This window comes from Tauraco erythrolophus, chromosome 2 (genome assembly GCF_009769465.1).
Source record: "Tauraco erythrolophus isolate bTauEry1 chromosome 2, bTauEry1.pri, whole genome shotgun sequence".
NCBI lineage: Eukaryota > Metazoa > Chordata > Aves > Musophagiformes > Musophagidae > Tauraco > Tauraco erythrolophus.
Window position 1 is genome coordinate 123,943,137 of NC_141466.1, and position 15,727 is coordinate 123,958,863.

The 15,727-nt window shown below is 40.2% G+C and overlaps 1 protein-coding gene across 3 annotated transcripts; it reads right to left on the minus strand.

Annotated features, from left to right (window-relative positions):
* Nucleotides 1-501: 501 nt before the first annotated feature.
* C1D (C1D nuclear receptor corepressor) lies at nt 502-15,201 on the minus strand. Of its 3 annotated transcripts, none has more exons than XM_086631873.1 (5): nt 15,170-15,201; nt 5,805-5,951; nt 4,399-4,465; nt 3,870-3,925; nt 502-1,037 (listed from the first exon to the last, which is right to left on the minus strand). In XM_086631873.1, the coding sequence occupies exons 2-5, from the start codon at nt 5,949-5,951 to the stop codon at nt 840-842; spliced, it is 468 nt and encodes a 155-aa protein (XP_086487999.1). In that variant the 5' UTR covers nt 15,170-15,201; the 3' UTR covers nt 502-839. The 3 variants fall into 3 exon arrangements, with proteins under 3 accessions (XP_086487999.1, XP_086488001.1, XP_086488000.1); XM_086631875.1 differs by lacking the exon at nt 15,170-15,201 and adding an exon at nt 10,534-10,614; XM_086631874.1 differs by lacking the exon at nt 15,170-15,201 and adding an exon at nt 8,045-8,059.
* Nucleotides 15,202-15,727: the final 526 nt, after the last annotated feature.

Consider the following 15,727-nt stretch of genomic DNA (forward strand, 5'->3'; position numbering starts at 1 on the left):
AAAACTGAGCAGTAGTTTTACTGCACCAGAGAACACCTCCCTGATGAAGACTGAAGAAATAGCAACAGACGACCACACTCCTACCACCTCAGAGCACAGTTCTTTCTCTCTCAGCGTCAGCAGTAAGAGATGAGCACTGCAGCCAAAATTCCAATCAAGTTCCTGCATGTGCTATTTCCCAATAGCTGTCCCCAGCTTGCTCCTTTTTTCAGGCCCTACAAATTGCCCTTTGGGGCTATCTGTTTTTCCGCTGACTAGACACAGTGGCTTAGGGTGGAATCCAGGCTGTTTGCTTGTGGCCCTTGAAGCTCAGTTTTCTCAGAGGCAACAGAAGTAAGGAAATATGGCATATGTTCAAGTTCAGAAGCTGTAAAGGAAACAGTTTAACACAGTGAATAAACCTTACAAAACTCTACAAGTACGGCATTTCACACAATGATGTAATGAGAAAGTAAACACAGCTCTTGCATAAAGACCACAAACTGGATAGCATTGTTTGAAACTTTTTAATATTCAGGAGATTAAATACATACAAAAAAGTGTCAATCATTCTGCAGTAAAAAAAAATTATTGGGCATTATGAGCAAAACCATCACTAGTATCTATTACCAGCAAGTGTATGTCAGGGCAGTATTATTTGAAAAACGAAATGTTACTTCTGTAGCATCAAATGGCACTTTCAGATACACATATAATGTGATCACCTCAGTGACAAGTGTTCTGGACAAAATACAATCCTGGAGAAGTCAAGTATAGTAAAGATGTTTCTATACGGCACCTCTGCAAGATGCATACAGTATGCAAAATAAGTTTTGAAATAAGTTCTAGGTGTCTGTAATTTATGTAAGGGGAAACAAAAATTTAGTCCATCTTTCTCTTTTTCCTTTAGCAGGAGTTTTGGAGGTGTGTTCATTTTCAGCATTTGGTTCCCAGAGTGCATTTCTTACAAATCTAGAAGCAGCTCCTTTATCAAGTTTGGATGCCTTTTTCTTGTCCGCTATTTCTTTGACCTTGTTCATGTATGTTCTTATTCTCTCCTAGGGAAGGGAAAAAAAAAGGAAAAGTATAGTTCACACCGTTCTCCCAAGATTACTGCTAAAATAAAATGAATGAGTGGAAGCTTTTCAGACTGTATATTTCTATAACTATAATAACTAGAAAAATAGCATCATTTAAATATATATACTACGCTCTTTGCAAACTTGAGGCTTCCTCTTTAGCAGATTTTTCCGTCACAGGTACCTACCATACTAATATTTGCATGACATCCACCATCATAGGAACATGAAGTCCTACAGAGATGAAGACTCTGCATCTAATTTACAGTGAGATGAGAATTGCTCTTGCAAGCAAAGTTAGAAAACAAAATACTGAACTCAACTTGGAGTTTGGCCTACATAAAGACGGCAAAATAGTATTTAGATATTTGACATATTTATAGATGAATTACACTATCTGACTACGGTCTATGAAAAAAAAAAAAAGAAGAGAATTCAGCATGTCCAAGCAAAGCCAAAAAGCATCTTACACAAAATCAAAGGTGTTACACATGCAACTACATGCAAGTCTTGTGGTTAGGATCCTGAAATGGTCAAGGGGGCTTATTTCAGGCAGCCTGATGAATTTCCAGCTGTACCAGAACTTCCCTTTATGACCATAAATAAAAAAGCCTGTCTCCACTGCCACTCCATAAAGCAAGGGGATACTTTCTTGCTGTGTTAACCTACCATGGCCATTTGGTGTCTAGAGCTTTTTTTGAACAAAGCGCAGGTTGGATTCAGTCCCACCTGAGTATAATCTCCCAGTTTAACAATCTCATTTATGTGCCGACTCATCCTCATCTACTTCTGCAATCAATAAAGAAAATTACTTTGAGAGGGCAACTAAACCCCTCTAAGATGGGAATCACCCTCTGTTAAGTGCCTGCTTCTCTTCACTGACTAGAGAGGACATGTACAATAATTCTGTAAAATATATTAAAGGTTGGCTGATAGATTTCATGTCTACAGATTTAGCCTAATATGGCCTTCAACTCTAGGGCTTTAGGTGTAACTGTAATACAGACAACAGTAACATATATGAGCGCTCTACCTGATACGTGAATGATATATGTGGATTAATAGAACATTTATGCATACTGCTAACTAAATAAATGTTGATGTTATGTAACCTGCACATTTCTCACAAAGCCATGGACAGCCTTTTGAATCTGGAACAAAAGTTACAAGACCTGCACTACAGAACTGATTTTCAATTCTTCAGCGACCGTTATAAGCAACTGCTTTGTCAAAATGTTGGCCACTCTTTCCATATCAAAAACATGGCTTTAATGAGGACAGCTTTACAGAGTCTGAACTAATGACAGACTGTAATATTTCTTTGGTGACTGAGATGGCTAATGAGAACAGATGGCAAACCTACATGTATCAACACGGGAAAAAGGAGCTGACAAACATCAACGTGACAAAAGAAATGAACTCTGATAGCTTCAATTTGAGTTTTATTAATACAGTTTGAATCTCCCTGTATTCCCTGTACAGACACAAGGAGAGCAATTCTAAAAACAAAACAATTGTGACAAAAATCTTTTCTTATTCCCTTTCCACATGAATAAGAATAATGCTCTTGGAAGGAAGGAAGGTGCATTCATTCACCTTGGTACTTGGAAAAGAGAACTGGATAAGAATCTAGCCTATGATAATTCTCATTCTTCAGACTTAAAACAATTGGCAATTGTGAAGTAAAATACCAGCATAAAACATCCATAGCAGAAAAGATAAAATTTATTTTTTAGTATCGCTAAATTAACACAATATTCAGACAGTATATAATACAGAAGGAACAAGAAACTGACTGAAAGCTCATGAAATATTAACTGATCCATTTTTTAATATGATACAGTCTAGACTACTGAAAACCTCACAGAATTAAAAATAGAAGTATTCTTGTTATTCAGGCTGGCTTTCCACATTTTTCAGTCCTATCTTCCGTTCCGCTGGTTATGTAAGGATTACATTTAAGCTAAGTATTTTACAATTACCCACATTTAATATTTTCATTTATACAGGAATTAAAATGGGTAGCTATAAGTTTTGATTTCTATTTTTTTCTTCAGGCTAAATGATTTGATTTTTTAAGTCAGCAGAATTTTCAAGATAGCCAGCCTTCTATACTGTAGTCATGCATCTAAATGGAATATAAAGACAAACCTAAAAGATTTATTACAGGTTGTAAATATGTCACTAATGCAGAATTACTGGACAATACACATACAACTGGTGCCAAAAAAGCTTTTAGCTTTGTTGCTGAACTGGATTCTTTACTGCTGAGAAAATGAATTAATGGAGGACTTGGAAGGGGGAGGGGGCTCTTTCCCGTCTTCCCTAGTAAATCAACCACACTATACTTTTAGAGTCATACAAAGTAAGAAAAGGCAGCCTCAGAGATTAACATGATTCCAAGTATTTATAAGAAAAAAATGCCGTACTGGAAGTTATAAATTACTATCAGTCATGTAACATTTTTCCGTTTAACAGATAGAAGTGAAAAGCTGCTCTGTTCAGAATCCAATTCTCAAACAAAGGTAGAGAAAAGAAAAGATGACACCATTCTCTTCTTGTTCTTTTCTAATTTCAGCACACTCTACAACTTTGCTTTAAACAGTCCTGTTTGGAACTAAAAATACGACTGACTTAATTTAGAGAGCCCAGCAGCACTTATGAACAGTTACATAGCACCAGGTAGCATATGCATGCTATTATGGCTACATATCAATTTTAAACATAGATATAAATATTTTTTTACTTCTATATGAGTTAACTGTCCTGGCCAAGTAAGATATTGCAGTGCACGCAGTGTAAGAATCTTACCAATTCTTGTTTCACTGGATGTTCCTTTGGATTGATTCCCTGAGTAGCCAAATATACTACAAGAAAAAAAAACATGTTTTTTTTGAAATTGAAAGCTGGCATGACTGAGGACCCAGTCAATCAGTCACATAGACAAACTGTAGTTTCCACATAAAACCATTAATAAAAATTGGAGTTAACTGTGCTGTTAAGTATCTGACAAACTATTATCATCAAATATTGCAGCTAAACAAAAAAATACAACATGATTAAACTTTCTGTCCTTAAAAGGACAGAAAAGCTTGCCACAAAAAAAAAAGAGAAAGAAAAATCCTCATGCATGTAAAAAGACAGCTTTTGTAAACAGCAATTTTTGATTTGGAGTTTCAATATCATTTACCCTACAGATGGCAATAATTTGGGTCCTCAGGGTAATTACGAGTTTCTAATTATTTGGCTATGAAATATGATTATTTAATTTTTGCAGCTGTCTAGAAGGTGTTCAAATGGCAATCATAAATACTACTTTTTCCTCCTTCCATGTACTTACCCCAGAACATTGAATTTAATGTGTACACTGAAACCAAATCCAGCTTTGCTTGCTCAAGAGGCTCTAACTAGAATGAAAAAAAAAACAAATTTGCACATTTTTAAGCAAGATGTGCACAGATTTTAGTAATAGGCACATTTTATAATTGTGAATGCGTTCATGGAAAAATACACGCTGAATGAGCCCATTTTTGCACCACAAGCTCACAGAGACCATGTCTATGCCTATTTCCGTGCCATCCCAGAACCATTCTCTCCTCTGCGAGTATACAGGTCGTTTTCCCAGTCTGATGTTAAATGCCAGTCCCATATGCCCAAAAGCACAAAAATCTCTTGACACGGAGCTCTTAGACTACTGTTCCTACAGTCAGAAATAAGTTCTCTATTTTTCCACAGAAATTTAATCAAAATAGTTGTTGCTATCAATGGAAGAAAAAAAAAAGTCTTAAGATTGCTGAAGCTCAAATGTGGATATAGTATGCTACAGACAGTCAATGAACATTAACACTACACATGGTAGACTGTGTGTTCAGTGCATGCTGGAATACTTAGGGCTGTAAAGAAAAAGAAGAATAAAGGTAATGAGGGTTTTTTTTCCTTGACTGTCAAAGTCAATTTATTGTTTCAATCCTATAGGATTTCCAGAAACTCTGATAACATCATTGCTCACTAGTTCTAACATGGATACTGTCAAAAGATCGGTGTTGTCAAGACTGTTTTCTTCATAATTTATTTGTGTTAGAAATCCTCAGAGGATAAAGAAGTTCCCTCATGTGCTGGCTTTTTCTTGCCCTAAAGAAAGAAATTACACGTTAGGCTTTAAATGTTAAAAGGCAGAGAGGCTTGTACGAAGTCTTCAGGCAGTACCTTGCCCTGTCTTTATGCCCTGAAAAAAACGCACATTTTACAGACTTGTGCTTAGAACATAGCTGGAGGAGACAGCTCAGTTTTTCAAGCACCAGGTTCTCTAAGTCTAGACTTCTAGAATTAGATCAATTCTCACTGCTGTCAGTTCACCTTTACATCCTTCTGGGTATACCAAGTTCCATTAAGTTTGTTTGGAAAAGGTCTCAGACAAAAATGTGAATGACCTCTCTGTTATGAAAGAGCACTCAGTGTGCACTTCAAGGAAGGTCAGAAATAAGCTAGAATGTCCGCTACCTAAATGACTCACTGGAAGGATCATCACTTTTCAGCTCGGAAGAGCATATATTTCATTGTTTAGTTTGTAAGACCATCTGGATATCTTAGAAATGTAAGAATTTAAAATATTAGGAATCAAGGGTAGGAAGCGTTATGTCTGTTATTTCTCTGTGCAGTGGCTAGCCTAACAGACCTTTTTATTTCAGTTTGGGTTCCCAGGTATTCTTGGATTAATAACAAAAAGGTTGTCAAAAGATTATTTACCTTTTCAAGAAGCTCACTCCTGGAAACTGACATCATTTTCTTCAGCATCTCATCTACAGAACCAAGAGATTTTTCAAATGCTGCAAGATAATCATGAATTTCAGTGGGGTATTCCTCCGTATTAATATCATCTTCTGACATTTCCATCTGGAAAGAGGAAACAAAACTAATAATCCTTTTCATTAAGTCCCTACAGAGTCAGAAGATTGTATTTTACAATGCAAAGCATGAGCGTTCATTCATTAAATATTATAAGAAATGCCTGCTTCTGAAGAGTTCCAGCAGGTAATGTCAATAGTGACACAGTTAAAGGTCCTATAATTTCAGGGATATCTCCTAGTTGCTGTGCAAAATGGCATGAAGGAGCATTACAAATGACATGACTGTAGTACCTATTCTTGTAACAGTCCCAAACCAGTATTTAGCTTTTATGGTCTGTGATAGAAAGAAATTATTTGCTTGTTTAAAGGAAGTGCTCTATAAATCACAGTATATAAAGAGCTACACCAAGAACAGGCAGGACACTAAAAAAAAAAAAGCAACAACAACAACGAAACAAAACAAAAAACAACCAAACAAAAAACAAACAACCAAACAAAAAACAAACAACCAAACAAAAAACAAACAACCAAACAAAAAACAAACAACCAAACAAAAACAAACAACCAAACAAAAAACAAACAACCAAACAAAAAAAACCCAGGGTTATGATTTCAGCCTATCTTAGAAACAGACATTACTTCAGCTTTAAAGCGGTTATGCAGCACCAGTTATGTCAAGGTCAATTACATCTTCCAATGCTAAATTTAGGAGTTGGTCCAAGAAATTCTTGTGAACTCTGTATCCAGTTTTCCCGATTCTCTATGGGGTATTATAATCTGCAATATAACTCTTAACAAAGCTGAGGAGATTTTGGGATTTCAGAATACTCTGGAAATCTTGTAGACGCATCTATGCACAGCAACTGTGAGATAAACAAAAATGTGGAAAATCCCAAAACACTTCTTTTTTGATCTCCGCATTCATGGTAACATGGCATGGCTACTGCCAAGCCATCTGGCTGCTGGCTTACCATCGATATCTTTCACTCCTCTCAAATCAAAAAATCACACATTCTCTTGGGGAGTTAATGTTACTTAAAGCTGTGTTACTTTCTACAACTTCTACTCATTAAGCAACAATTTTTTCAATGTTATAAGGGAAGAGAGGAAGAAATATGTGGTTTTCCTGCCCATTTGGTGAGCTGCATCAAGAACAGTGGGAGCACCTGGATCGCTGCAATCCTTCCTACTTAGGATCAGTGTGGTAATCCCACTACCCAGCCGCTGAGTACAGAGAGCGAGAACATAAACTGGAGAAACTACACTTTGAAAATTTGATCTATGAACACGAAGCCACACAGCCAGTGCAAACAGCAAGGAAACAGCAAACAGCTGTCACATCACTGGAGTTTGTTTTAGATAAAGATTTGATCTTTCCCTTTTCCTGGCAAGAGCGTGGTATGTGTGAGAGAGGTTTCTTTTATTTATATTGTCTCCTGGAGGTCAAACAGGAGGAAAAACAGTGCAGAGCTACTCAAGCTTGTCTGCAACTCCAGTTCTAACCGCACCAGCGTGATTCCAGAAATACAATCAGCCAGTTAACAAGCCCAGTTTCACTGCTGTTGTTGGCATAGGTTAGAATTATGATTCTACTCAGCTGCATGACTCCTGGTCAGAGCTGGTTTTCAGACTGAGTACAGAATCGCAACGCTAACCATAACGTGTTCAAGGTCTCCACCCTACCCCAACACGTAACTCATACACGTAAATACTGTTCCAGTCAGCTGCAGCAGACCTAAGCAAAAAAGCTGAGCTGGCCCTCCAAGATGCTGCCCATGAAAAGGCAAAATACTAGTACAATTATTTCTGACATTTACGATAGTATGGCTTGTGTTTCATTCTGTCCTGGCCACCTGCATTATAATCACCCTTGTTAGGTTGATTAAAAGAGTCCAGAAACACTGTCTGTTGTTAACTTCTAGTCATATAAGACAGCACAAAAAATTCTCAAAGCTACAGAAGAAACTAGAATTCCCAGCTGTTAATACAGTCAAGCCTGGCTAGAAGGTATCTGTCAGTACACATTTACACATACAGGGAGAGAGGCGTAATCCAATCCAACAATCAGCTACAGAGTTTACCATCACTACAATACTTGATCTACTGTGGTCCTAATTTGATGGACATGCATGAACATACTAATAAATTCCAACTTCTCTCTATCTGGACATACAGCAACTGCAGGAAAAAAGAAAAAAAAAACCAAACCACCAACAAACTCCTGTAGCAGGAATGTGTTACCAATTAAAACTACCTCAAGCTATTTTACAGCAGTTGCAAGGATAAACAGTCACTAGAGCATACATGATATTCTTTCCAGTATCCCAAGTAGACCTAAAGAATAAGACAGAGAAAGATTAGAAAGATAGAAGGAAAAATAACAGATACAGTCCAAAATGTATTTTTCCACAACTGCTGTCTCATCAACCAGAAAGAATTAACTTTGTCCTCCTATCACAAAGTATTAACTTGACACTGCCAATTAGCAAGGAAAGGAAAAAAAAATGCATCAGCCTTCCATGGAACAAGGCTGCGTATTAGCCCGTGTTCATTGATAAATCCACTCCTTCTGCCCAGGGAGGCGGAAGAATTTGTTGAACTTGAGTTTTCTGTTCATTTCAACAGGAACTAGCAAGTTCCTACTCCTGCTGAGTAGGGACCTCTCTCTTTTCATTAGACTGTTGTTTCAGCGCTACTAATCTCCAAGCAGGATATGTTACAGTGTTGGCACATGCCAACAATAAGGCAGCAGTCAACAGCCTGAAATAGTTTTGATAACATTAAATCAACAAGAACAAACTTACACTACATTAGAAAACATGTACGCTAGAAACTCCACAAAATTGTTTCTGCCAAAATCAACACCCAGACTGCGGAGTCACACCTGCAGAATGACAAAGCCAAGGATGGAAGGTACTAAGTGACTCTCTAAACATACCTAAAGGCTATACTGCCCTCAATAGTTAGGTTTCAGTTATTGAACCACAAACAAGATTCTTCTCAAGTTTTACAAGTGTTCCTCTCTATATTTTGAACAAATAGAAAGTTAATTCAGTTGCTGAAATTGATGTTTACTATGCAGGTTTTCTCTCTTGGATTTGCTGCCTTTCAACCAAATTTTGTTTGGCACAGAGGTTCCACTTTAAATAATTAAGGACAGTGCAAATATTCAGATAAGAGAATTTATGAAAATATTTGCTGGGTAGGCATGTGAATAATGGGAAAGTCAAAGGGAAATAAGGATAAGACAGCATTTTCATTATCAAGTAATAACATGATGCAGAACATAATCTGTGGTTGTGTGCATGATGATAATATACTTTATAAGATCTTTAATTTTGAGAATGTAAAGAAGAGTTCACAACCCATAAACAGAAAACAGAAAAGGCCTACTTTGATTAAGGACACTGAGGCAAACAAATAGTGATGAAAGACATGGTATGACCTCATAACATCAATCTACCAGAAACAGCTTTCCCTTTTAACTCTGAGCTCAAAAAACACCATGTAGTTTTTGGGAAAACAGCATAAAAGAGAAATATATTTGAGGAAGAAAAGGACTTAAAATCACAAAAGTAAACCATTTTTCATGAGGAAACTGATTGCATTTAAGTCTGATCAAAAATTGTCTCATAAAATGAGTTTCCACAGCTGGAACATTTCTGAATATTCTGAAATTTCTGAAAAATTCTGAAGACATCCTCATTTATTTAGAAATATGACTACATTTATGTAAAATTATGTAACAAGGAACACCTTGTTTTCTTTCCAGTCAACACAGTATAAATCAGAGCAATACACTAAAACTGCAAAAAGGGAAGAAAGGTAAATATCAGACATTATGAAGCACAGAAAAGGCATAAGTATGAAAAGAAAGCAAGAGAAAATAAATCATCTTCTGCAGACTGTATAAAAAAAATTAAACAGGTGACAACCAGAAGCAGTTTGCTGTAGTGCTAATGTGACTACTGATCTAAGATCCAACTGAGTTAAATGTTGTATTTAGAAAGTTTAACAAAAACAAAATACAGATGATTGTGCACAATAAAACTAGCGAAATCGTCCATCTTCACATTTATCTTTCAGGAGAATGAAGAGAAAAATTCTGCAGACACCTTTCAAGAAAAGCACACCCATGACTGCCATACAAAGGTAAGAAAAGGAAAAGGGAAACTGCAGACAATTTGCAGGTGGCATTTATGAATAATCTTTGAATATATCTGGTGTTTTAACATAAGCCTTAGAAGGTAATTGCCAGCAGGTTTAAAAAGCAAAACCGAACCTCCCTTCCCGCCCACCCCCACAGCAAAACTGTATCTGTCATACTGAAAGATATAAACTCTAGTTGGGCCCTGGGTACCTCCAGGAGAGATTTCCCTGAAGATGTATGGCAAAAGTAATGGAAGCTACACGCATATATCAATGCGGCAAAAGGAAACTCCAAAAGAATTAAAAAATACTCAGTGTTAATGTCCTGCATGAGGTTTTCAACTGGAATTAAAACTGCCAAGGTCAGGATAAAAATGATGTATTTTAAGTATTTTGTAACATGCAAACAGAAGATACAAAAGTAAATTAGCATCCTTCATTCTGCTTAATATTGCAACTCACTTCACGTTAATTCTTACCTATTTCTTAAGCCTTGTCTTCATACTGAGCTCAGATCTTTTATTTTTCCAGATTATTCTTCTAACAAAAATCAGATTAGACTTTCCTTCTTTTCAAGGATATTTACAGATTATATAGAGAAAAAACAAAATGAACCCAAAATGTTTTTGTCAGGGCATATAAAAACGCTCTCCAATTCAAAACAAATGCATGAGCAACATCAGTATGACAAACCATCTCTGTCAGCTCCTAAAAACTGACACTGTCCTCCCTCTCCCGAGTTCTGACTCACAACCTGCAGTGAACATAGCTGATGGGCAAGCACAGCAGAGATGTCCCTTCTGCTCTAGCACTATGGTTCACTGCTGTGGCTGTAGGATAACAGAGCAACAAGGAACAAGTATCTTAAATTTAAAGTTACCAGAGATCATGACTAAGTTCTTTGATCGCAAACCTCTTCTGGGCAGAGAAACCCACTTTTATTCTATGTTTGCAAAGCTCTAAGTATGACAAGTTCTAATCTGTGACAGAGACTCCTCAGCATTACTGCTGCATAATAAATAATTAGTTGTCCACTAGTCATCACCATGTCCACAGACCTGTTTCGCTACTGATGCCTTTCAAGCCAGCTCGGAGCAGCTGGAGAGCACATCTAGTACCATTAGTCAGAGCACTCTTGCAACGTCAACTCACAATCTTGCTTGCAAGAAAGATTTCCACTGCAAAAGTAATTAAGCCTACCATGAAGTACCAAGGATGCACCAAAGGCCTTATCTTGATTCCCTTAAAAATATCCCATCTCAAGCCATGGTAGTTACCCAGTGCACAATTTGCACTACATTACAATCAGGCAACAGCCAACCAATCATTTTTAACCCTGCCCTCGAAGCTAGGCTCCAGTCAGCATCTCAATGTGCACAGAAGAACCTTACAAAACAGCTCACAGCCATCAGGCTCTTGCTGATGCCACTGAGATAAAGTCTCTTCAACCTGTAGAGGATGTGCAAGGTTTCTTCTGATCCATCTTAAAAGATGACAAAAATTTAAAGGGAGGAAATAATATTTTTGAGGCTTACTTACACTTCAGCCCACGGTGGATATCACACGAGAAAACGGGTATCTCAGCTTGGCTTAAAGAACCCATACTCGCTGCAGCCCCAACTACATCCACACAAACCAGCTCGGATGTAAACCTTCAACTCGATCTGCATGACTTGTGAAACATTTTTATTCTCTCTGCAGTCAATCAGCTGTCCTAGATTCCACATCTTTGATAACACAGAAATTTCCTCTTCTGAACAAATCCAACATACCCTGGCTCTTGTTCAGCTCCAGTACACCCATCTTAGTACCATGATAAAACCAGCTTTCCTTAGGTATGTCCAGAACACGTCTTAGCAAGGTCTTCCTAAAAGCTGTCACAGACTATTGCTAGCACAGCTCAGTTCAAGACTGGGGCCTTAAAGTGATGGTAAATTTGTTCCTCTAAACTGGTCTTTAAAACATACTTTTTGGTTGCACTGAACCTGGCAAGAACTTCTTGTACAGTGAAATATTGTCTCCTTGCATAAAATAGTTCACACATTGTCAAGGCGGATGAAACTCAGCATCTCTGTATTCCAATGGGGTTTTGTTCCTGACAGCAATCCATACGGAATCCTTCTGTCCTACCAAATTTGCAGTGAATGGGAAATAACCTGCCTCCAGTCTTTAGCTAATGCATGCTTGAAACGATGGAGTTTACTACCTCTTCGAAAATTTGCTGCCACCCTCCACTAGTATCAGTACCATGAATAGCCAGGATTAAAGCCAACGAGTCTTTTAATCCTTTTACACTGCTAGGCTCCATTGTTTGCTTGAGCCACCAGTTCCACGATGTGTCAAGAAGTACTTCCTTTTATTAGAATTCAACTTCCTGTGTTTACCTTTCTCTACTGTTTAGAACCCCAGTCTAGTTTTGGCTGCTCATTATTGGACTGTGCTAACAAGACTCCGTTCAACTACGGGAAGTATTTTTCCCCTTTTTTTGGCTTATTATAACACAGTAACTGTGGGACATTGCGCTCTAAGTATCACAGAATCATAGAATCACAGAATGTTAGGGATTGAAAGGGACCTCAAAGGATCATCTAGTCCAATCCCCCTGCCTGAGCAGGACCACCTAGATTAGATCACACAAGAACGCGTATCGATCTTATTGAGGCAGAAGAAAAACAACAAAAATCTTTTCTACTTATCCCCTAAATAGAATTTAACAGCTGAGAACCTGACAAAAAGGAGATCAACTACTATTGGCGAAGGGATGCACAAAATCACAGAAATGAGGGACTAATAGGGAAAATTCATTTGGAGACATGGACTTTTCAGAGGGATTGAATTAGATGAAATAAAACATCGTAGGATGGAGAACAGAGATGCATGCTGGCCTGGCACAGGAAGAAAGGGCATGGCAGTAACCACAGCCTGACATGGAAGAGGGAACAAAAAACTGGGAGAATAGAGGAAGCTGGGAAAGAGGAACCCAAGCAATTTCCCAGCACAGAAAAATGGAGCTTATGCAGAAACGTATGCATGGGGAGCTAAATGTGTACCGTGAGGCCCAGCAGAATGCCTCACAGCAAGCCTGCATGTAGAATAAGGAAAAGTGAAGTTACAGGGAACAAAGAGAGCTCAGACAAAGGTAATAAAGCCCGTAACCTCAAAGCTTTCACAGTCTGTTATCACATCCCCCTTGGCATCACCTCTAAAGTTAGCAATATCAAGCTTGACTCTCGTTGTTACCCCTCAATCAGTGACCTTTGTTTCTTTATTCTGTGCTGCCTTTTCCAGCTCTGGTTTTGCAGTCTCTACCTGCAGCTGTGGTGACCAGTACCATTCCAGTTCACTGTTTATTTATTTAAAGGAACTGATGTTTTCCTCAGTTCACCATTCCATTCCACAATTTTCTACTGCTGCTGTTAAACAAACAATCTTACTAAATGCTGACAGTTCATAGGAAAAGCAGACCAACTGTGCACAGGTGAAGAATTGATTCTAAAAAAACTTAAACCACTTCAGAGAGGAACGTGCTTATCGGAAAGGTTTGTGTGATTTCTGCACCGCATTTCTGATAGGAAGCTTAAGAATTCTAACAATCACTTGCAAGTTTCTCTTGTTCTGGGGTACAGCCTTGTGTTAAGTGCTTTCTGATTTCTTTAGCAAGGGTCATACTGCCCCAGGATTAGCAATATCCAAGTATTTTAGATTGGAAGTGTTCCTTTATATTTTTAAAACGAAGAAACGTGCCAGACACCTTTCAATTTTGATTTATTTTGCAGTCAAATCTTTCCATGTTTGTTTGTCTCAAAAATGAGGCCTTTTAATTAGCATAATCTAAAGTTTAATTTGCAAGTCAAAGTCCCTTCTAAGTTGCTAGCAGTAACTAAAGCTGCAGTCAGAGTGCTGTGACAAAGCAAAAGGAAGGGAACATCTCTGCCTTCGCAGCAACGTGAGAGAACTGTAAGCAAATCTACTTTATTACAAAGTACTGGAGCTTAGATTTAAAATTTAGATTTTAAAATTTCAGTGTCACGTGTCCTTCTGTCACAGGAAAAGAGTGCTGATGAACTGTTTTAACTATGGCCTGTCCATGCAAACCGTATCTTCCTTCTGAAAACCACGCTCTCCTTACACCACTTCCCGAGTTCTCAAGGCTCCTTCAGTTGCAACTCTATTTTACAACTTTTAATAGGAACGTAAGAGTTTACTGCCTACAGTCCAACCTGCCCAGGTACAGCCATCCTCAAGGCATGGCCTCCAGCTGGAAAACCTATGGTCTACATTCCCTTTCTCAGGAATAACTAAACAAGTCACACATTAAACTGTATGTACGCTCACAAAATCAGCACCACACACAGCTTGTCCCTCCGTTCTGCGAGTTACGAAGGAATGTCCGCGCGTCCTGGGCAGCGACAGCAGAACAACTTGGATGGTTTTACACTGACTTCCCGCTCCCCTGGAAGCTTAGCTGAGCTCCGAGGGCCACACACAGGTCCTCCGACCGCACGCGAACCAGGTGAAGCAGGTAAGCGTAAAAACCGAGGCTTTCCCGACAGCTTATAGCCAAAATCGCCTCTTCTCGCACCTCTCTGTGAAAGACGAAACACCTCACCGATCCTTTCGGGACACGGTAAAATGGGATTTTAGCATCCGAGCCGACTTCCCGAACGCGTTCAGTCACAAGACTTCCCCAGAGGAGCGGGACGTGCCCTGGGAGCCGCACACGGCCCCGCCGTGCCGCGCGGCCGCCCCCTCCTGCCAACCCCGCCTCCGCGTCCCTTCCCAACGGGCCGAACCCCTGCGGGGTCAGGACAACCCGCTTGGGAACAGCCCCCGGAGGCCCTGACTCCCGACAGCGCACTCCCCTCTTCCCAAACGCCTCCGACAAGCCCTCACACCACAGGAAGCGACCCGACTGCGTTCCTAACTCCACCCCGACGACAGACCCTCACTTCCCGGCCCCGGGCCCGCCACCGCCCCGGCCCGCCGGCTGCAGCAGAGCCCGAGCCGCCCCTCCCGGGAAGGCGGGCAGGCCCAGCTCGGGGCGGGGGGAACACCGCCTCTGCAGCCCCCCGCGCCGGGCGAGCACACGGGAGAGGCGGGAGGAGCCGCGCTTACCTCCGGCAGCCGGCCCGACCCCCCGCGCCGCGGTGCGGCGGCGGAGAGCGACGAGGGGGTGGGGCCTCCTGCGGCGCGCAGCGGTGACGTCAGTGGCCACGCGCGTGTCAGCCGTGGGGCTCTCCGGGTTATCGGGGCGGGTGCGAGGGCGACCGCTCCTCGTACGTTCACACGGTCCTCTCCGTACTGCGGGTGTGCACCGCCTGTGGTGGCAGTACCGGTGACGCGCCGCTTGCGGCGGTGGACAGCGATTTCCGTCCGTAACAATAAGAACGGGGCCGCTCGCTTAGGGCAGAAAAGATGCTTTTCAGCAGCCAGCTCCTGTAAGCGGAGGAGGTAAACATGCCTCCGGCTGTTCCCAAACACTACCGGTTGCTTCCTGGAAAAAGCGAGGCACCAACTGGTTTCAGAGGTGGTCCCTTAATGCCAGAGATTCCTTGGTGACACGGAGGCATCCCAGGGGGAGGGCAGCAGTTCCTGACTGAGGTTGCACATCTTCACCTCATCCTCGAACGAGGGTTGGTTTCTAACAGTGGTTTTGGTTGTGATTTCCACTGT

Excerpts from the sequence above, each read along its gene's own strand:
- C1D (XM_086631873.1), bottom strand. The coding sequence starts at position 5,951 with ATGGAAATGTCAGAAGATGATATTAATACGGAGGAATACCCCACTGAA. Across the intron at positions 3,926-4,398 it reads ATTAAATTCAATGTTCTGGG|TATATTTGGCTACTCAGGGA; the intron begins GTAAGTACATGG and ends TTTTTCTTGTAG. Across the intron at positions 1,038-3,869 it reads ATCCAGTGAAACAAGAATTG|GAGAGAATAAGAACATACAT; the intron begins GTAAGATTCTTA and ends TCCCTTCCCTAG.